Raw genomic sequence first — 22,594 nt, 5'->3', positions numbered from 1 at the left:
AACCGTCGTTCTACTTAAAATTTTGTTAAAGTGACAGTATATCCATCATGTTCTAATATTGTCATTGTTGCGTCTACCTTAGTAAGAAGTATTTTCTAAAATCAAACGAAAAATTTGTTGCTCTTTCGTTTGAACAGTCAATCTATACATTTATAAAAAAAGACAATTCAATTGCTCTTGATATTATAAATGAATATAATTTAATAAGATCAAATTCCTTTTGTCTCTTCTGAACCAAATTTCGCTCTAGGTTTCCAAATGTTTTCTTCCCAGGAAAAGGAATTCTCTCCAGGGCTGGAAACTAACAACAGTTGGTTTTCTAACTATTCAACCTTACTGGATAGATAACACAGCAATAAATGCATCTAAAATCTGGACCAGAACTACCCGCATTACAGTGAATAGTACAGAGTTTTACAAATTAATTGGGGATACATCGGCTGTGTTTAAAGTTTCATATTTTCATTTTTACATTAATTCTAGATTTTGCAAACGTTTTATTTGAATTTTTGAATATTTATTTAACGTCAGATCGGAGATAATTTTTATTATATCATATCTGTTCGGTTCCATTGTAGTAATCTTATCGTGTAAGAATTCCCATTATTACACGGTTCAGGAGGAACAATTTTAATATTGCTTGCTTCCTTCCTATAGGTGTAGAATTTTCATTCTTTAACGCTCTAACCATGTAAGAATAGAATTATTACACGGTCAGAGCGTTAAAGAATAAATAAGATTAACATAACTTGTTTTCCTTTTATAACTATGAAAATTCTTCTTGGATCAAAAACAATGAAAATAAATGAAAACTTTTGATTAATGGTGGTATCACATTATAATTTTTACCCTGAACATTTTCATTATTTATAATAAAAGAAAGAAACAATAATTTCCGGGATGATAATTATTTGATTAATCCTGACGGATTATATTCTTTTCATCCACCATAATCTGTAGAAATATACGACATTATTAAAAATATCCTCATAAACATCTTAAGAAAAAATGCAATTGAGCTTTTTGTTCAAATGAATTGCTAGGATCCCACAGCTAAAGAAGCATCTCAAAGACCTTGAGGTTTATAGGGTAAAAACCTATTAAATGGCACACTTGATACACGAAAAAGGCACAAACTCAAAATATTTTTAATCAACATTATGGTTTAAAAAATACCTGTCCACACAAAGAAGTTTGAAGGAAATGAAAATCACTGTATCGCCTGAAATAAAACGTTATGTTTACATGTAATCTTGATGCTTCCCAACCGTTCTTTTTATTATATACGTAGTTGAATCTCTAAATTCCTAAATCTTCATGTACCTGGATACTTCCTTCCTTGCTGTTAGCTTAACCTTGACACTACTAATCGGTTCTGTTTATACCATGATACATCTCAAAGTTATATAAAAGGTGGGTAGAAAAGATTTATCTGTACCTTTATACTTTCTTAACGCAAAAGTCTGTTCTTTTAATACCTGGAAACCTCCAAACTGTTCCATATGTATCTGGAAACCTCCAGACTGTTCTATACTTACCTGGAAATCTACCAACTGTTTTATATGTACCTGGAAACCTCCCAATTGTTCTATTTGTGTACCTGGAAACCTCAAAACTGTTCTGTATGTACCTCGAAACCTCTAAACTGTTCCATATGTATCTGGAAACCTCCATCTCCTAAATGTTCTTTACGTACCTGGAAACCTCCGAAGTGTTCTATATGTACCTTGAAACCTCACAAGTGTTTCATATGTACCTGGAAACCTCCCAATTGTTCTATTTGTGTACCTGAAAACCTCAAAACTGTTCTGTATGTACCTGGAAACCTCTAAATGGTTCCATATGTATCTGGAAACCTTCATCTCCTAACTGTTCTTTACGTACCTGGAAACCTCCCAACTGTCCTATATGTACCTTGAGTCCTCCCAACTGTTCTATATGTACCTGGAAACCTCCCAACTTCATCTATATATGTACCTGGAAACCTCCAAACTGTTCTATATGAACCTAGAAACCTCCCAACTTCATCTATGTATGTACCTGGAAACCTCCCAACGGTTCTATATGTACCTGGAAACCTCCCGACTGTGCTTTATGTAGCTCGAAACCTCCCAACTGTTCTATATGTACCTGGAAACCTCCCAACTGTTCTATATGTACCTGAAAACCTCCCAACTGTTCTATATGTGTACCTAGAAACCTTCAAACTGTTCTATATGTACCTGGAAACCTTCAAACTGTTCTATATGTACCTGGAAACCTTCCAACTGTTCTATATGTACCTGGCAACCTCCCAACTGTTCTATATGTACCTGGAAACCTCCCAACTGTTCTATATATACCTGGAAACCTCCCAACTGTTCTATATGTATCTGGAAACCTCCAGACTGTTCTATACTTACCTGGAAATCTCCCAACTGTTCTATATGTACCTTGAAACCTCACAAGTGTTTTATATGTACCTGGAAACCTCCCAATTGTTCTATTTGTGTACCTGGAAACCTCAAAACTGTTCTGTATGTACCTCGAAACCTCTAAACTGTTCCATATGTATCTGGAAACCTCCACCTCCCAACTGTTCTATATGTACCTGGAAACCTCCCAACTGTTTTCATCTTTTTTAACAAATATAACGTAGATTGCAAACTGTTTTCCATTCGCTTCCCTTCCCAGTTCAGCTCCTGTTATTTCAGCCTTAATCTGGAGTAAATATGAATAATTCTCTTAAAGTTTCAAATAAATTTTCCGAATAAATTCAACAATAGTGACTTTCTCCACAAAGAGATTGTTATAAAAATTTAAGAAAAATTCCAATATTTAAACTTTATATCTAAACTTGTGCGCGCGGGGGGCTTAAAAAGTATCATAAAGGTATAACAAACTATCAAGTTAAAGTCTCGTGCTATAGTTTTAATAAACTTCTTGTCAATTCTAAAACAATCCCTTTAAACAATAAAGATTAAACATGTATAAAGTTTATGGCTGGTGTCAATATTCTATTTACCTCCTGAATAGAAGACCTGCCGGCAACTTGGGGAACTGGTTCAAACTGAGAGAAACAACAATTTTATCTCAAGATCGGTAAAATTACAAATTACAATTTTAATTCGTACGACACATACGCTGTTAATCTAATTTGTTTGAAAAACTGTTAAAAATCTACTAATTGTACAAATTTATGGATATTTTTTAGATTTAAAAGTTTGTTCCTTTGATATGAAATTTGAGGATGGATATCGCGTTAAACCCTCATATTCAGATTCTGTACCTGAATAAAATCTTATATTTCACTTTTCCTACCTTTTAATGAAAGCTTTATTCAAAATCTGAAAAATGAATACTCGAAGCTTCAGAACTTTTAAAATTCACGTCTAAGAAAAATCCAAGTTTTTTTTGACTTTACGATTATTCGAAAGAAAATCATTAGCATATTAAGATGTCTATATAAACTGAACATAACCTTAAATAAAAAATTAATTAAAAATAAAAAATTAAACTAATTCAAAATTAATTTAAATTTAGTTTGGAAAGAGATGATGATGCACGGACTGCTGTGTTTGAGAAATTGTTTACAGAAAACTTGCAAAACAAACTAAAAGGGCAAACAAAAATACGACAATACAAAAATTCAAAATACAAAAGTACAAAAATACAAAAATATAAAAATACAATAATACAAAAGTACAAAAATATACAAAAATAAAAAAATACAAAAACACAAAAATACAATAATAAATAATACAATAATACAAAAATACAAAAAAACAAAATTACAAAAAATACAAAAAATACAAAAATTCAAAAATACAAAAACACAAAAATACAAAAATACAAATATACAAAAATACGAAAATAAAAAAATACAAAAATACAAAAATATAAAAATACACAAAAAAATAAAAATACAATAATAAAATGATACGATAATACAAAAGTACAAAAATATAAAATTTAAAAATACACAAAAATACAATAATAAAATGGTACAATAATACAAAAGTAAAAAAATGAAAAAATACAAAAATACAATACTACAATACTACAAAAATACAAAAATACAAAAATACAATACTACAAAAATACAAAAATACAAAACTACAAAACTATAAAACATTTAACAATTTAGCAAACCTAGTTAAAAGAATAGCATCTTCATTAAACAACATTCACAAACATTTAAACAAGTATTTATATGTAAATGTTTAAGAAACTAAGACAGATAATCACTTTTAAACGTTTATCTATCAACACAAAATAAACCAAGCCAGGAATATTAATGTGAAATGGTTAAAAATACGGATAAAGCGATTTAAAATTACTGCCGGTCACTTAAACTATTAATTTTTCTTTGAATTTTCTATCATGTTAGTCCCTGTTTTTTCATAGGATTCTATTCTGGCCTTGAATGAAAAATGCTGAAAGTGCATATTGCAGAAAACGGCACTGCAAACTAGAAGAGGGAGAATGTAAAATCTATGCGACGTATTTGTGAGACTTTGTAACCTCGTAGCTTCTCTAGTTTTGCTTTTAAACACAAATATAAGAAAAGCAAATATAAAATTGGTCAAATTCTAGAAATTCTAACATTTTGTTCTTCAATTAGAGGAGTTATGATAAAAACATATAAGATTTCAATATTAGGTGCAATTTACTTTAGTTTAGCGTGACGGGACAACCGTCTGTATATTGAGATATAAAACTAAAACCGGATTATCCAAGAAAATTGAAGGACATTCTTACAAGATGTTTAATCTGAGAACTTACCCATGCTTTTACAACTGGTTGTTTCTACACTCCCATTAGAACTATTCTCACCTTAATAGATAACATTTACGGTCATACAATAACATACAACACATTGTACACGCTCTCCTTTAGAACATACAGTTGTATTGATCGAAGACTGATCCAATTTTTTTACTTTTCCTAACATACACCAGTAAAAGGTGGCCTAAAAACCTTATTTTACCTTTGAAAAACCAAACCTTTAGCAGCCATTTTCCGGCAATAACAAATTTTGAGAGGACATTTTTCTATTTATTTTGGAGCACACTCCTTTTAAACGATTTTATTGAACCAACTTTCAAAATTAAAAAAAGTATGTTTGCATTCTTTAAATAGCAGTAAAGGGATATTGAAATATGCATAATTTGTCATCTTATGCGTAAATCCCTCCCACCACTATTTATTTTGCATAAACCTAGATTTCGCCATAAAGCATTTGTTGTTTTTGGTAAATTTGGAATTTGTTTGTAGATTGGATGATCCCATCAAAACATAAAACATTAAAAGGATGAGTATCACAATTAGAAAATAATATTATAGGCACAGGAGAGTCCAGTCCAAACAGAACCAAGTCGCACAACTTAGTAACTAAGTAAGGTTTAATACAAAACCATTTATATATTTACATATTTATGTTTAAATGTTCAAGTTTTAAGTTTCTGGGAGTTAAGAATCCAGCCTGGAGATTCCCAGAACACACGGTTCTTCAATTAGAGTTTGTACTTAAGCTGAGCAAAGTTTGTACAGGAGAGGAGGGACACAACACAATGTAAATGAATCTACAGTTCCTTTCACATATATAAAGAAACTTTTATCTAAGTTCAACCTTCCTTGAAACAACTCTACTCTACACCTTTTAATGATTTATCTTAAACTTTCTTATTTTGAATAATAGAAGACGAGAAGTTAGAACAAATATTCAAATGCAAACCCACTTACTTAGAATAACATGAGATCTGTGGGTTGGAATGGATTAGAAGAGTTGAGAAAACCTCCATATATATATATAATATTTACAATGCTTGCAACTAAGAGATCCTTTAATTTCAAAATATTTGAATACATTTTAACCCTTAACTTTAAAAAAAGGTTATTATATCAACAATCATAAAATACTACTGTTAAGAAAAGTTTAAATGGAATTTTTCCATTTTGATAACAGAGTCAAAGTGGTAATCCACAATTAAAATTGTTGATAACTGACTAATAAATGATTACAAACCATTTAATGTTTGATTTTAAGATTCAAAATAATGTTACGAATTATTTACCTAAGGACTCCCCAATACTTCCAAGACTTTCATCTTCATCTTCGTCATAACCACACACCTGGAATTTTGAATTTTAAATGTGCTTGTCGTCTGCGTTGCAAAGTAGGTTGAAATATTACAGATAAATGACAAATTTCTTAGTTGTGCTATCATAGATAGAACCCTAGTCACACTTTAGTTACGCTCTAACATAGCAGCGTAGATAGATAGATAGGACCTATAATTAATATGTTGTACCTATGCTAGCATGTTTAAGAAATTGGGCTAAAAACTACCTTACTTCACTAAAATTCGGATCTATTTCGATTTTCACTTAATAATATTATCATAAATACACTCGTTTATGGGTCATATATGTTAAAACTTATAAAACAAATAGGTGGGAAATATTTAATGTTTTGGATAATATCATCTCTAACTTAATTAATAAAAAAGCATAAATAATAAGAAATTTCTATCTACGGTGATCCGAGATGTGCTAAGCTCATATCTTTTAATTTAAAGAAAATTAATATGAAATGATATTAGCCTGCATTTCTGTTAACATCTTACAAACTTTGTTAGATTGATGTTTAAATCTTTTCAACTAAAAAACTTTTTATAGTTTGAAGATTAAACCTCGAGGCCAAAAGTTTACTTTCAACAACTTCGTAACTCGGCAACCCGAGTACACAATTTATAGCTCAATTCTCATTTTTTTAAACATCATATGATGACACATCATTAAAAGGAAGTTTAGACTTGGAATCCGATATCACACAAGCATCCCAGATGTGTGTCTTTTATTGCCTTTATGATTTCCCTGCCAGGAATGTTATGTTAATTAACTGTCCCTTGGGACAATAAGGTTAAATAACATCACGCTCTACAAAGTTGAAAAAAAGTTCGCGCACTTCAGACGGTAAAATTGTAAGTACTTTTTCGGTAAATAACAAATTTCAATTAACTACGGGATTCATTAACCAACATTGGTTTTTAGAAACCCTTGACAAAGAAAAACTCCCTCAACAAGGGTTTGTAAATAATTATTATCCTTTTTGAAGAACATACTAAACCCATGATTCCCTAGCTAAATTCACTCAAATTCCAGAAAATATTTTATTAACTTCTATATTTATACTTTGTATAAAGTTTTATATATTCATTCTAAAATGTTATATAAATGTACATTATACTTTGTATACAACAACAAAAAACATTTTAGAAAAATAAATTTCTACGTTACATTCGAACATGGCCGCTTAATGTTTAGTTGGTCAAACTGTTGAGTGTTGATGGAAGTAAATTTCCTTTACCGTTTCTTAAAAAAATACGATTTTTAGATTTTATTTTAAATTTACCTTGATATCTAGCTCTGCCAATAGTTTAAGATATCCGTTGCTTCGTTTAAAGTTGAAAAGATACTTTTCATCCGTCTCCAGTTGATGGTAGATTATTCCTGAAAGGGATTTTAAATGTAGTTTCAAGTGACCCTCAGATTCACAGAGGAACCCTTTACAGTGTTTTCTTATTAAGTAGCTTCTTTGGCGGGTTTATAAACCCTTCTTAAAAGGGCTTTGTTAGGTGACAATGTTTATAATATCATACGATGTAAGACGTTTGAAGTCAATGTTCAAGAGTAAATGACTAAAGAGCAAATGACGTAAAATGTGTGTACAAATGACCACAGAGAGGCAGTATGGTAATATATCGGTTTACAGCTCCTCCATGCACTTTGTTCAGAAATCGTCAGTGTTAATTGTTGCTGGAAATTTGAATAAAGTAGAAGTTTTTAACAGTTTAAACAAATTTTATAGAAAAGGGAATAAGAAAGATAAAATTTCACTTTAATTAGAAAATATATAATCTCTTTAAATGTTGAATTGGGGCTGTTAAACTTAAATATTAAATTTCGAAATTATCATTCTTTCATTTTCTATGTGTGCACTGAACTGAAAACTTTAATCCCGATCGCTAAATCTCTGCATCCACTGTCGACACTTACGATTTTCTGCTTAATTCACTCTTTGGATATCCTTACTGAGTTCTGTCATTTATTGCTTCGATTGGCTGTTCGGTTTCTACAACCGAAGATTCCACCTGATGGTGCTTTAAGGCTTTCAACTCCCCATTTTGCATAAGCGGTGCAGTTATGGGTTTCCTTAAAATTCCGCTTAGTCGGAAAGACTTTAACACGAAGGAAAGCAGGAAGCTTCTACTGAAATCTCTCAAACCCTTCCTCCTCAGAACCTCCTTAATTTTCTCCTAACTGCTCCACAACTCGATGTCACAAGAACTATTTGGAGAGGCCTCAAAGCTTAGAAACAAGAAGAAAAAAGAAAATCGAACAAGAAAAATTGGAAGGGAAATCTCTGATGATAAGCTTTACACTATCAATTTTTTGGATGACAAATGAAGACAGAATTGAAGATGAGACTGGGAGAGTTACCCCACCATTTCACCCAAAAGAACTATAAAAAAGAAAAAGTAAGGCATCTTAACCTACATATAGTTCTAAAACTGTCAGTTTCGGCAAACTGCCAGGATGTCTCAACAAATTTCTTTTTACAAAATTAGCCGAAATATGATTGAAAGATTTACGAAAAAGAAGAAAAGGAAGAACAAGGAATATAGAAATGTCGAAATATTTGCATATGCTACCATATAATTATTTAAAGAATATTGTTAAAAATTTAAAATCTAAAAATAAATACGTAAAAAAAAACCTTAAGATAAATACAAAGAAGAAATCAAGCATTGATCTTGATATCCACAGTTCTAAAGTTTTCAGCTCTGTGTGTGTATATGATCAACAAAATTAATCCACTATCAAATAAAAGACAAATGTTCAACTATGAATAAATGACTGCAGTGTGCAAGACGTTAAAAAGAAAGTTGTGTTTAGAAAAAGAAATACTCAATTTTTAAGCGTTTTGGAAACATTATAAAAAATTATCTGTTTCAAAACAGCTGATATCATCAAAATAAATTATTTGGAATATTGATCAGGACTTGTTAAAAAATGCATTTCTTATAAAAATTTTTACAAAGCTAAAACCAATCACTTCAATCTAGCCTTAAGGGACAGTTAGTGAATTACTGAAGACTATGAGACCTTATTTCTCCTCCAGTTTGATCTTACACCCAAATTCTTGAAAAAAAGACTTGGTATAAAATTTAAAACAATTCTTACATATAAACAGCCCTTGAAAAAGTTAAAACATTAAAAATTTGAATATAAAATAAAGATAAATTTTTCTTTGTTCTTTGATATTTTTAAATAAAAAATTAATACGGTTACCTGCTACTTCATCAAACCATCCAGGATCAGGAGTTTCAGTTCTACGCAAAATAACTTTCAGTTAATTTTTCAAAAAAGTTTCGACCGCTTAACAGTAACACATTATGTAACCATCTAAACTAAACTACCCATAGAACAAAATTTTTAAAAGTAAAAAAAAACGTTGCAAATAAATAAAAAGTATCCAAGTAATAAATTTCTACTTTCATTCTAATTTCGACCATGAATGTATAGGGCTGGTCTTTAAAAATGTCGTTATTTTATACTTGAGGGAATATCAAAAACATATCATTTTGATGAAGAAGAATCCGATAAACCGAAAAGTTTTCCTTATTTTCAGAACAAGTCTCTTGGATAAGGTGTCCTCAAGGTTTATCCTTGGCGTAGCTTTATCCGACAAATACTCCTGGTAGATAGATAAAGCAGCCTCTCTTTAGACAATCATTATTCAGATTATTAACGAATCGATCTCCTAAACTTTACTATAGAAAAATATCTAATAATTACGAGATTATCTTATAAGAAAAACATTTTAAATTATTTCAATATCAAATATTTAATGTTTGCTTTTTGAGATTGAAATCTTAAATTCTCTTAACAAATTTATACAGATTTCAATATTACATCATACCTTTTCAAATTCATATTCATATTCAGTTTGTAATAAAATAAAATTTCATATAATCAAGCTCTAAGTAAATTGCACTAAAATAAGAATAAATTAAAGTTCAGTAATATAGATAATAATAAATCAAAATAATTTTCCTAATATTTTCAAGAGCTGCAGATTCCTTCTCATTGTACCCCTGCCTACACACAAGATGAATGCTGTAGAGACTAGCTGGGGATTAAAATCCAATAAAATCATGATTCATGTTTAACGTCAAAGAGCAAAAATGTTTTTCTTTTTTTATTTTAGATGATCGTTTTTATTTCAATTTTGGTTTGAAACAAATTAGTTTTTTTCATAAAAAGTATTTTATTCGTTTCACAGCCCGAAAGATATTTTTATCAACCAGTAGGTCAATGTACCCCCCCCCCCCCCCCGCCCCTGGGGGAGTCTCACTGTCTATCTTAACATAAACTGAGTATAATCACGCGGGGTTGTTAAGGAATATAAAGATTTTTGATCCATTTTTATCATTGGCATGACAACAAAAATATTGGTTTCTAAAAGTTTGAGACAATTTTCTTTCCCATCATTGAAAACTAACCGTATTTTTCCACATTTTAAAGAGCTTACATCTTTTACTGTTAAATGTATTAACCTAACTTATATACCATGATCAAAGGTGTGAAGAGAAAATAAGAAATTTGTTCACAACATTTAATATTAAAATTCATCAAACCAAGTTACACTTTCAAACTTTGCATTGCAAGATTGTAATATTCAAATTGCACCCTCATATATATATATATATATATATATTATATTTGATTGTTTGTAAATCATGTAACTCTCAAACCCCTTCACCGATTTCCAAAATTTCGATTGGTAAACCCGTTAACCAAATAGGTCGACTATTTTAGGACGTCTTTTATTTTAACTCGCCAACTTAATTATAATAATTATTAATTATGATGGATACTATGAATAAAAGGCAAGAGCAAACTATTGTGTTGGATCTCCGGCTAAGTCTGAGTTCCTTACGTTAATTTATTTTCAGATGTAAATTGTTGTCATTAGTGGATTTAAGATTAATGGATTCGTCATTTTAAGAATTTACGCTGGCCATCTTTAAAGTTTGTCCAATGGATATAGAGTTTAGCAGCTAGTCCTAGACTTTGTCAAATAACGAACACAAAAATTCCCGTCTAGCTTAGTTTGTTTCAATAGTAAAGAAAGTTTAGCAAGCACGTCTATACCTCATGCTTCTCTCTTTTGCCGTTTCTTCAGTTCTCAGGATTTCCTCCTAGAATTCAGAATTAAACATCATGACGAAAAAGAACCATTTTTAGCAAAAAAAAATCTACGCGTGATTCAAAAACTTTAATCATTTACAAGAATGCTCTTTGCTTAAAATTAAAATGAAAAAAATAACTTCACCAACCGATGCAAAATTACAAACTTTTAATAACCTGTCCGATTCCTTTCAACATATATGCAAAGTTCTAGCTAATGCAAACAAAGGAAAAACATCAACTGCATCGGGATATGAATATTAATAAATCTCCAGTGGCCGAATTTAAAGAATTTGAGCCGCGGCTTAAATATGGTTGGTTCCACTTAAAATTGTATCAAATGTTTCAAGATTTAAGCCGGCGCTTAATTTAAACCGGGTTTTGGCGGATTTAAACCGCGGCTCAAATTCTTTAAATTCCATCTCAGCATACATTTAATGTTTTTAAAATGAGAAACAGAATGTACTAAAACCGCTCTAAAAGATTATTATTATTAAAATCTATTTTTTATGTGAAATGTACAGTATTTTTATGCAATTTTGCATATTTTTTAAGTTTTAAAATGTGTGTTTTGCGAATCACATTTAACATCTTATAACCCTATATGTTGGGCGAGGCGTTCATTACTGGGTGTCTCTAATGCTAGAGCCTCAATTTTGAATGCATTTTCTGTAATATACATGAATAACTAAAAAAATTCGAAAATCTTATGAATGTAGTACGGCACAAACAATTTTCAAAAATCAAACATTTAATTTGTTGATACATTTTAAAAAGTGTTTATTAGATATATTACATCGGAAATTTTAAACCGATTGCGCCTAAAAAACGAAAAATGAGACTCCGGCATCAATTACTCTGGAGAAACAAAATGCATCAGAGCCAGGACTTCCTTAACTTTGCCAAAATGATACATGTGTGTTCGCACCCCCAAGATCGGACATTTTAAGTATGAAGATATTTTTGGGAAAATAGCGAATATTCAGGCATTTTTTTCCCCAGCAACTTTTTACTGAATTTTTACTTATTAATTCAACAAGTTGTTTTCGAGGAACTTTATACCCGTCTCTCATCTTATCATATCTACTAGTACTTGATATCGGTGTTGGAGAAAAGTATTTTTTAGTCAATTTGTAACTTCTTTGAGTAAGGGTGAAATTTTTGGCACGTTTTTGAAAAAAATGCTCAAATCCACCTTGCACCAGTTCAAATGTTTTGGTTGATATATTTTTGAAACATATTTAGATTTTTGCTTTTTTTGTGAAAATAAAATCACTTGAAAGTAAGAATGAAAATTTTGTTCAAGTAAATCAAGATGGTCCCAAATTATCCCAAATTATGAAAGCACTAATTTCAAAAACATTTATAACTTCCTTGAAAATAAAGCAAATTATAAGCAAAAAATCGTTTCTTAACGATATTTGTCAGGGAGTATCAAATAACAAGTTTCTTAGCATTATACAATTTTTTTTTTGAAAAATCTAAAAACGAAAAAAATTGTCGGTATTCAGCGGTTCGAAGCGCATTTTTTGATATCCAAATTAGCATGTTTTGAAAAAAAATTGAAAATTCGATCCCCCTTATGATCTCTATTTGTTTTAAATCGTCAATTACTGAATTAGTTTTGATTTTTAAATTATTTTTCTTTCATGATGTTACTTAAAATTTATTACTGTACAATTTTTTGTTGGTGCAAAAAAGGATTTGATAGTTTCGATGAAATTATTTCACCCTTATTTAGTTCCAGGGAGGTATCCTAATGACCTTAATAAAACTTTGTCTCCAACCTGTCTAAGCAACTGTAGTTCTAGAGCTTGTAGCTCCTGCTCAGCTGCAACCTTCCATCCTTCGATGTTCAAATAAAAGTAAACAACATACTGGCAACCTGAATACAAAATAATATCAAACACAACTTCTAGGAATCTTTTTCTTTAAGTTTCTTCCTGAACTTTAGTTTTTTTTAGAAAAAACCATTTCTTATTAAATCATGAAACGGTAGATTATTAAATATAATTTTCATATTTTTTTTTTTTTAACTTCTGCAACTAGTTTCCTATTTCATGAAGATCCAATAAACGGACATCAGACGTAGTTTCACGCGACTCTCAATTTAAAAGAGTGACATGACCTTTTTCAAAGAGAAACAATGAGGAAGATATCTTCGCTTTTCTATCTAACAGTTAGCAGCATAAATTTGCGTTTACATAGATATCACAAATTTAAAAATAATCTATTTTTTTTTGAAGAATGAGAATATCGCAATAATAATAGATCAGACAAAGGTTTATAGGGAGACGTTGTAAATCGGACATGCCACTTTATAGATGAAGGGTATTTTTAATAATGTCTCAAGTCCCATCAAGGGTTGACTTTACCTATAGAAGACATATAGTCTATGAAGTATGATAGTGAAATATTGCTCTTTAGTAAAACTTCCAGGGGCAGGTTCAACAGCTTTGTGGAAGCACTAAAATATATACTATACAGTATATAGGTTTAGTTTAACAGTTTACTAAAATATACACTATATGCAGGTTTAGTTTAACAGTTTACTAAAATATACACTATACAGTATACAGGTTTAGTTTAACAGTTTACTAAAATATACACTATATACAGGTTTAGTTCAACAGTTTACTAAAATATACACTATACAGTATACAGGTTTAGTTTAACAGTTTACAAAAATATACACTTTAAACAGGTTTGATTTAACAGTATACTAAAATATACACTATATACAGGTTTAGTTTAACAGTTTACTAAAATATACACTATATACAGGTTTAGTTTAACAGTTTACTAAAATATACACTATACAGTATACAGGTTTAGTTTAACAGTTTACTAAAATATACACTATACAGTATACAGGTTTAGTTTAACAGTTTACTAAAATATACACTATATACAGTATACAGGTTTAGTTTAACAGTTCACTAAAATATACACTATACAGTATACATGTTTAGTTTAACAGTTTACTAAAATATACAATATACAGTATACAGGTTTAGTTTAACAGTTTAATAAAATATACACTACTAGAAATTCAAGGCGCTTCGCGCCCTTCTTTCTAGCCTTAGAGGGCGCTTCGCCTTCGCGCCCATCTCCTAAATTAATTTTGAACATGTTCTCTTTGTGTACATCGTAAAACAAAACAAAAAAAATTCGCGGATTTTCACAAAAAATTTCGCGGATTTTCAAAATTTTTAAAAATTTAATGACGATCAAATTTTGATGGAGACAAATAATTGAAATTTTGATGATTCATAAACCTTCCCTGGGGTCCCTAGATGTCCCACAAAAAATTTGGGCCCGATCGGTTCAGCCGTTTTGACGTTTATTGGATACAAACAAACAAACAAACAGGCAAACAAACAGACAGACAAGCCAAATTTATATATAGATACAGTATACAGGTTTAGTTTAACAGTTTACTAAAATATACAATATACAGTAAACATACAGGTTAAGTTTAACAGTTTACTAAAATATACAATATACAGTATACAGGTTTAGTTTAAGAGTTTACTAAAATATACAATATACAGTAAACAGGTTTAGTTTAAGAGTTTACTAAAATATACACTATATACAGTTTTAGCTTAACAGTTTACTAAATTTTACGCTAGGTTTAATTTAACAGTTTTGTGGTAGTACTAAAAAGAACAGGTCTAGTTCAACAGTTTTGTAGAAGTACTTAAATAAACAGGTTTAGTTTGACAGTTGTGTTGTATTACTGAAAAGTATATGTTTAGTTACAAATATTTTGTTATTATTAAAATGTACAGGTTTAGTTTACCAGTTTTTGGATAGTACTTAAAAGTACAGATGTAGTTAACAGTTTTGTATTAGTACTAAAATATACGAGTTTAGTTTATCAGATTTTGGGTAGTATTTAAAAATACAGGTTTAGTTTAACAGTTGTGGGAGAAAAAGTAAAAGTAAAGTTTAGTTTAATAGTTTTGTGAAAGCACTAAAATATACAGGTTAAGTTGAACAGTATTGTGGTAGTGCTAAAATATACAGGTTTAGTTTAACAGTTTTGTGGAAGTACTAAAATATACAGGTTTAGTTTAAGAATTTTGTGAAAGCACCAAAATATACAGGTTTAGTTTAAAAGTTTTGTTTTGTAGTACTACAATATACAGGTTTAGTATACAGTTTTGTTTTGGAGTAGTAATAAAATATACAGGTTTAGTTTATAAGTATAAAATACTAAAATATACAGGTTTAGTTTAACAGTTTTGTGGTAGTACTAAAATATACAGGTTTAGTTCAACAGTTTTCTAGTGGTACTAAAATATATAGGTTTAGTTTATAAGTATAAAATACTAAAATATACAGGTTTAGTTCAACAGTTTTCTAGTGGTACTAAAATATATAGGTTTAGTTTATAAGTATAAAATACTAAAATATACAGGTTTAGTTTAACAGTTTTGTAGTGGTACTAAAATATACGGGATTAGTTTTTTGTTGTAGTACTAAAAATACAGGTTGGTTCTAGAATTCAAAAGTAGGTTATTATTCTTGCATTTTGAAACTTTTTTCTGCGCTGGAAACTTCTACACGGAAAATTGCTCAGAATCTGTCGGGACACAAACAAAGTTAAAATTTGTCTACCCTGTTTTGAAAAACAGTGTAGACAGGGTGAACACTGAACATTCCCTTCTTTTTTCCTTTTTTTAAATGTTTAAAAATAAATTTTAATTGTTTTGAGTTAGAAAAAAAAATATTTAACAAAAATATTTAAAAATTCTATAAAAAAGATATTATCTAATTATTCTTTTTTACTAAAAAATTTTATCAAATTAAAAAAATAAATTTTCTTAAAAATAAACGAAAAAAGTCTGGTCATTAACTAATTTCTTTGCTTAATCAAAACTTGTCTAAAAAATACCTAATTTTTGAGGACCAGTCAATGTTAGCTGGGATCCCATAGCTGTTGCTACTAAACCCAGACTGAAGGCGGTTGATCCTGGTGTCAACAACCTGTATTAAATAATGATCATATTTATCTTAAAGGGGCTGTAAGCATTATTTTAATTTACCCTCCATGCAAAGATGGTGATGCCCAATATTAAATGATACCCTTTAAACCTTTGACTGATAACAGTGATCATCAAGGCCAGCTGTATGTTTACTGTTTATCTCTTCAATGATGTTCGAGTTTCCGTAAAGCCATAGTGTACGCTAACGCGTACACTACAGTGTTAACGCAGCACAGCTGACGTCACATATGTTTCAATATCCAACAGTTTATTTTTTTAATTCGAACTTAAATATTTAATTTCTGAGACTTTTATTTGAAAGTGAATGTTAATAATTCTTGAATATAAAACAGCTTGCAAACCAAAGTGTAAACAAGTCCGACGTAATTACGTAATTATGAAAAAGGGAAGGGTGGGTTTGGCCAATTTCAATACATTTGGGAATATCATGATACCAAAAAAATGTGAAAAATATTAGCAATAAGGGAAAATATGATAAAATGGGGGGGAAATAGGGGAAAAATAGGGGGGGGGGAGTGATCTGAAAATCCTAACCTTCGTTCTGATGTTAGTAATAAGATTCTTAACTAACAGGTAGGTGTTTAAAACACCTAAATTCAATTCAAGAAGCTGGAAATTCCCGTGGACAAAATGATTTAACCGGGGTTCGCCATCACGATCCCTTTCAGATTAAGGCTTTTCAGCCTGACATCTCTTTATTGGTAAACTTTCAGGAGATTTATTCTTCTCTTAATCAACTATTCTACTTCTTATTTCTTTAAATAAAAGAAATATTTAAATTCAACTTCTCTTCTCTGGAATTCAACTAGAATATTATTTTATTCAAATTGAAATTCCAGAATTTGATGGAAATCCAAACAGTTTCTAACTTTAAATATTCCACTTGGTAAATATTGAAATATTAAGTATTGTTCGATGCATTATAATAATTATTGCAAAATTCAACATTTATAATACTCCAATCAAAGCTTCGACCTCTGTTAAAAATTATAAAGACTTATCTTCATCTTATGTAAAACCTTAACAGAAAAACAAGTATGGCCGCTCTAATAGTTCTAATAGTTTTTCGGCTAAGGGCTTACTACCTTTTTAAGATAAAGGAGAGAATTAAGCTGATCCTTTGCTTCTTCAGTATCATCTGCTTGGGAGTCTCTTGATCTAAAAAAATAGTAGTATACCGTGCTTATCAAGTATACAATAAATTAGCGTTTCTGCAATCTGCATTCGTAATACTGTTGAATTTTAAACTTAATCTTAGAATGTCTGAAAAATAGTTTTTAAACTTGACAGCTAGTAAAAAAAATTCGTATGTTTTGTTGATGTTTTTTTGTAAGATCTCTGTGGTTTCATGTTATCTAATAATCCAACCTAAGCCTAGATATCTCCTTCACTACTGATGATCGACACGCCTCTAGCTCACCAACGTTATCCGAGTGCCGAAGAGTAGAAATGAAGACATCACTACGAACCTAAGAAAATTAGGAATAAAAATAAGGTTTTCTAAGAAAACTATAAATATATCCACCCTTTATAACCAAGTATATAACAACCCCCCCCCCCCCCAAGTTCAACTATACAAAAAGCACGTAACAGTGTTATTAGATACATCTATATTAAGTAAAGACACTTTTGAACGCTGTGGCCAGAGCCGTAAAAATAAGAGCGTGCAAGACATATTGCAACAAACTCTTTATCAGACAGAATTCAAAGTGGAGCAGGGGTCAGTAATATTCTGAACCGATAAAGACTTTGGACTAGTAACCATGCCCCCCCCCCCCTTACCTCGAAGTCCCTGAGTGCCCATACAATGTTTTGATTGATAACATCTGGGTCAGATAGAAGATGAATCAAAGGTTGAAGAACAGAACAGCTTAATATCTCACGGGTTAAAGTTCTCACAGAACCTGAGAATTACAGCAATGTATGAGTAACTCCTGTTTTTTGTTATATCAAATTACTGCAGTGGTATGATAAGTTATTATTTAAAGATATCTGATTTCACATGCACATTGCAAAAGATTCGGAAGCAAGATTACACACACTTTTTACATTTTATGTTACAAATACAAAACGTAAGAAGTGTGATGCATTTTTGCATCTAAATTTTCATTCGATTTCTTCACAATTATGAAAAATATGCATTTACTATTGGAAAATCGTTGACCTCTGGTTTTACGATACAATACCACTTGCTTTGTTCAAGTCCTTGATATGGAGATTTCAAAGCAGCAAAACGCTCGTTTCTAACTTCAGATTTTAATGTCAGAATATGACTTTATTGTGATCATCTAGAATATTCCTGGGGACCATATATTCCATCCAATTCAATCCCAAATGTTGATTTAGTAACACTTATTGTGGTCATTTAATTATTCTGCATGGTCACCTGATTCAAACTCCTCCTGTGGTAGAAGCAGGTAAAGGAGAAGATCGGATAGATCCTAGTTTAACAAATCTCAAATCAAACGAAATCAGTTCACTTTAAAATATTCAAATGGACTGTAAGCGTAATTTTAAGTGACTTTCCAATGAAAAGATGACAATGCCCGATTTACAACGGAACCCTTTAAAATTTTGACTGTTCATCGAGGACATAAATCTTGCTCTTTATATTTCTCAATCATTGTTCGGCTTCCCATAAATCTGAAGTGTACGCTCGCAAACACTGTGAACTCGACTCCGCTGACGATACTAGTGCCTTGCGAGAATACCCCATATTTTACATCCAAAGTAGTTTTTAAAAATTTGCAAATAAAAATGTATTCCCTGTGATTTAAAAAAAAGTCAACATTATTATTTTTTTTAAGATATAAAACAGCTCGCAAACGAAGTGTTCAACAATTAAAAGCGTTTCTGAAATTTAAATAAGGAAAAGTCTATCAAGGATACTTAGAAACCTGATCTTTCTTGATAATGCTTCTAATATAACATTGAGGATAAAAATACTTAAGATTTACCAGAAAACAAAAAATTTGAAAATCAATACAATAACTTTTAATCGATTAAATAATTAAATGCTTGTGACGACGACAAAAACTCTTAAAATAGAACGATCTGATGGTAAATCCATAAGCATGTAATTTGTCTCCAATATTGCCTGAAATTAGTATATTAATTAATTTTTCAGAGAGACGAGTTTACAGTCAAAGGCGGCTTCAGGGGGGGGGGCAGTCAATTCCCCCCTAAGTGAAATTAAGGGGGGGGGGTGCCTGGAACAGGTCATCTATGACCACCGACAGGTTGGTCAAGCTGGAAAGAATGACGATGCCTCAATTTCGGACAACAGTGTTTTCAATGCCTTTGTTTCAAGAAAACTAAAGGGGGGGCCACAAAACGTATTACTCTCCGGAAAATTTAAACAGTGGTTAAACATAATTTAGAATTGTCGTATGAGGCTGATTTTTTGCATGCAAACTCAGAATTATGTATATTACATGCATTTTTTGGTTTTGAAGGAATCTGAGCAAAAGTGCGCGCGCGCGCGCGCTTTTTGTGATAAGCTTAAATCCTAAAGCCGCTCATGTTTACAGTTGCAGGGAACCTATTTTTAAGGTAGAACTTGACACGTTCAGTCTTTTTCGAATAGTTCGTTAACGGTTAGCTAAAATCGTTCAAAAGACCAACTTTCCAGATCTCCGTCCTCCATAGCTAATAATAACTGAACATTGCGTTTATTTAACGGTATTTTCCATTAGTTTTTAAAGTTAATGTTCGTTAACGATCTCAATCTTATTACCGACGTGAGAAGAAGATATTTTAGAAATCGTTAACGACGCAAATATTGCGAATCTAGCGGATCCAAATTTTGACTTGACAATGTCCGTTGTTAAGATAGTTCAGCCATTATCAATGGTGATTAGACGCTCGAAAATTTAGTTAAAACTTAGTAATTAAATCAATGCTATTAGAAATGATGAAAGGAACTTTTTTTATCATTTGTGTAATTGAAAGAAGATATTAATCGACATAAATATCGTTGGATTTACGATTGTTCCTGAAGATATTTAAGCTCGCTCTCTGCTTCTAAACAGACGGAGTCTCTACATATATTTCCTTCCATCTCAATCTAGAAAATATATTTTTAAGATAGGGGGGTGAGGGTGTTCCAATCAGTGCACTACTAATGAACATTGCAATGTTTAAATGTTAAGTAGGTATTGTGGTCATTGTGCACACAATGAAAATAGAGATCCTAAGTCTCATTTATTTCAAAAATTTCAAATGTATCAGAATTTTTTTACAACTTTAATTTATCAATCTAAAAAAATTGTCTTTCGATGCCCCGCTTTAATTTTTGTTTTAATCTTCATTTTAAGTTAAAGATAAGAATATATGGGCAGAAAGAAGATGGGGTTGATTCTGGAAAGATTTTACCCCTCTTAAAATTTTTTTTCTTCTAAATATAAATGATTTTTATCAAGATATTTCATCAAAAATATTGATATTTTAATGCGGGAAGAAGTGACCATCCAAAATAATATTTTCTTCGCCAAATATCCAATTTTCAACTCTATATTATGCAGGTTAAAAACAGGAAACATCAACAAGTTTTCTTATTAAAAACTAAACTATATATCTATAAATCAGTTCAGAAAATCTGACATTTTTCCAGTTCAGAATTATCTGTTAGGAATCAGGTTCTTACACACCTCGGCATCGAAGAAAAGGCTTTCAAGGTCAGACGGCCTAGCTTCTCCTTCATTCAGTGGAGATTTAAACCTGCCACGGGCAAGTTTAAACAGTCTGAAACAGAGTATAAAAATACTTAACAAGTTAAATTTCCATATTTATTTGTGGGGAAAATTTGATTCTAAGAACACTTATTTGAAATAAATCTATTGGACATTTGATACGGATATTAAGTTGTACATCAGGTTTTTTAATTTAAACTAGTTTGAGCACAAATAAACATAGACAAACAGCGAATGATTAGCAACTATAAGTGGAGTAATATATACCTAAGATGACTGGCTATGTCGTCGACAAGTCCTCTGGTTAAATAAGCTACCCAGTCTACCTCTCCTATCCTTTCGGATAACAACGAAAACGCGCGAGATAAGCAGTTCCGAACTTCTGACGGAAACTGAAAAAAAATATGTTTTTATTTATTTTAAGCTGATCAGTGGTCACAATACCTCAAATTAGAGGTACGGATTACAGAAAGGGAGTATATCAACATTCAACACAAGTAACTGCAAAGAGTATATGAAAAATTAATGTCAGTCATTTTTGTGATGTATCGGTCGAATTGTTCGACGCCGGTTTGTTGCTATGAACTTATGACCTAGGCTTGATGTGATATGTTCGTGTTTTTGCCTTCTTATCTTGTTTAAATGTTAAATGTTAAATGTTAAATGTTTATGTCGATCTTGATATGTCTGCAAGGAAAGTCGTTAGTTTTATTATCGTAAAAATAATACTTTAATGATAATATTTTTTTTTTATCAAACATGTTCTTTTTTCACTTAAGTGTTGTGAATCTCGGGATTTCCATCCTATGGATTAATTCAATTCTTCTTTAATATACCGTGGTATTCATATTCTGCACTATGAAGGGATACCTTTAATACACCGTGGTAGTCATATTCTGCACTCTGCAGGGATACCTTTAATAAACCGTGGTAGTCATATTCTGCACTCTACAGGGATACCTTTAATAAACCGTGGTAGTCATATTTTGCACTCTGCAGGGATACCTTTAATATACCGTGGTAGTCATATTTTGCACTCTGCAGGGATACCTTTAATATACCGTGGTAGTCATATTTTGCACTATGCAGGGATACCTTTAATATACCGTGGTAGTCATATTCTGTTCTCTGCAGGGATACCTTTAATATACCGTGGTAGTTATATTTTGCTCTCTGCAGGGATAACTTTCATTAAGTAATCAAGCATTCATCCTCATTAAATATCAAGGGTTCAAAATTAACGAAACTTCGTACAAGTGTCCAACTCCGATTTACCTGTTGATTACTTGAAACAGATGAATACCAGTTCAAAACATAATTCTTAATTATATTATCTATCATCTCCTGGAGTGATGCATCAATAGCAGAAGATCCTGAAATAAATGAAAATGTCAAATATCAAATTTTCAAAAATAAAATGCGCAAAAAAATGAAAACAGAAAAACTTGACTTGATTCCCTATTGCCCTTTTGATACTATTTAAACAAAATTCCTTTTTTTTTAACCCTTGAATTTAATTATGTTCCAAAAAGCAAGATTATGAAGATTAAGGGGGAGGGCCGGATGGGTTTTTTTTTTTGATTAATAGGGGGAAAAATGGGAAATTCAAAGGCAAGTGTTTTAATTCTTCTTAATACTTATTACCCAAAA

The 22,594-nt window shown here is 30.9% G+C and overlaps 1 protein-coding gene across 1 annotated transcript in view; it reads right to left on the bottom strand.

The window, feature by feature from the left end:
- The window catches only part of LOC111716615 (sorting nexin-13), a gene marked incomplete at its 3' end in the record, with an annotated part of 41,267 nt that overhangs the window by 13,918 nt on the left and 4,755 nt on the right, over positions 1-22,594 (bottom strand). Inside the window, 23 exon segments of the mRNA XM_023492089.1 lie at positions 218-301; positions 1,177-1,222; positions 2,591-2,700; positions 3,005-3,049; positions 3,210-3,268; positions 4,765-4,815; positions 6,057-6,114; positions 7,397-7,494; positions 9,337-9,377; positions 9,666-9,767; positions 10,102-10,146; positions 11,203-11,249; positions 13,026-13,123; positions 13,614-13,705; positions 16,142-16,233; positions 17,339-17,411; positions 17,622-17,722; positions 18,036-18,157; positions 18,640-18,694; positions 20,248-20,319; positions 20,903-20,996; positions 21,212-21,336; positions 22,220-22,317. Of these exon segments, the coding sequence (XP_023347857.1) occupies positions 218-301; positions 1,177-1,222; positions 2,591-2,700; positions 3,005-3,049; positions 3,210-3,268; positions 4,765-4,815; positions 6,057-6,114; positions 7,397-7,494; positions 9,337-9,377; positions 9,666-9,767; positions 10,102-10,146; positions 11,203-11,249; positions 13,026-13,123; positions 13,614-13,705; positions 16,142-16,233; positions 17,339-17,411; positions 17,622-17,722; positions 18,036-18,157; positions 18,640-18,694; positions 20,248-20,319; positions 20,903-20,996; positions 21,212-21,336; positions 22,220-22,317 (1,808 nt within the window).

Source organism: Eurytemora carolleeae, unplaced genomic scaffold (assembly GCF_000591075.1).
Source record: "Eurytemora carolleeae unplaced genomic scaffold, Eaff_2.0 scaffold1, whole genome shotgun sequence".
NCBI classification, from domain to species: Eukaryota; Metazoa; Arthropoda; class Copepoda; order Calanoida; family Temoridae; genus Eurytemora; species Eurytemora carolleeae.
This window is presented reverse-complemented; position numbering and strand designations above follow the sequence as displayed.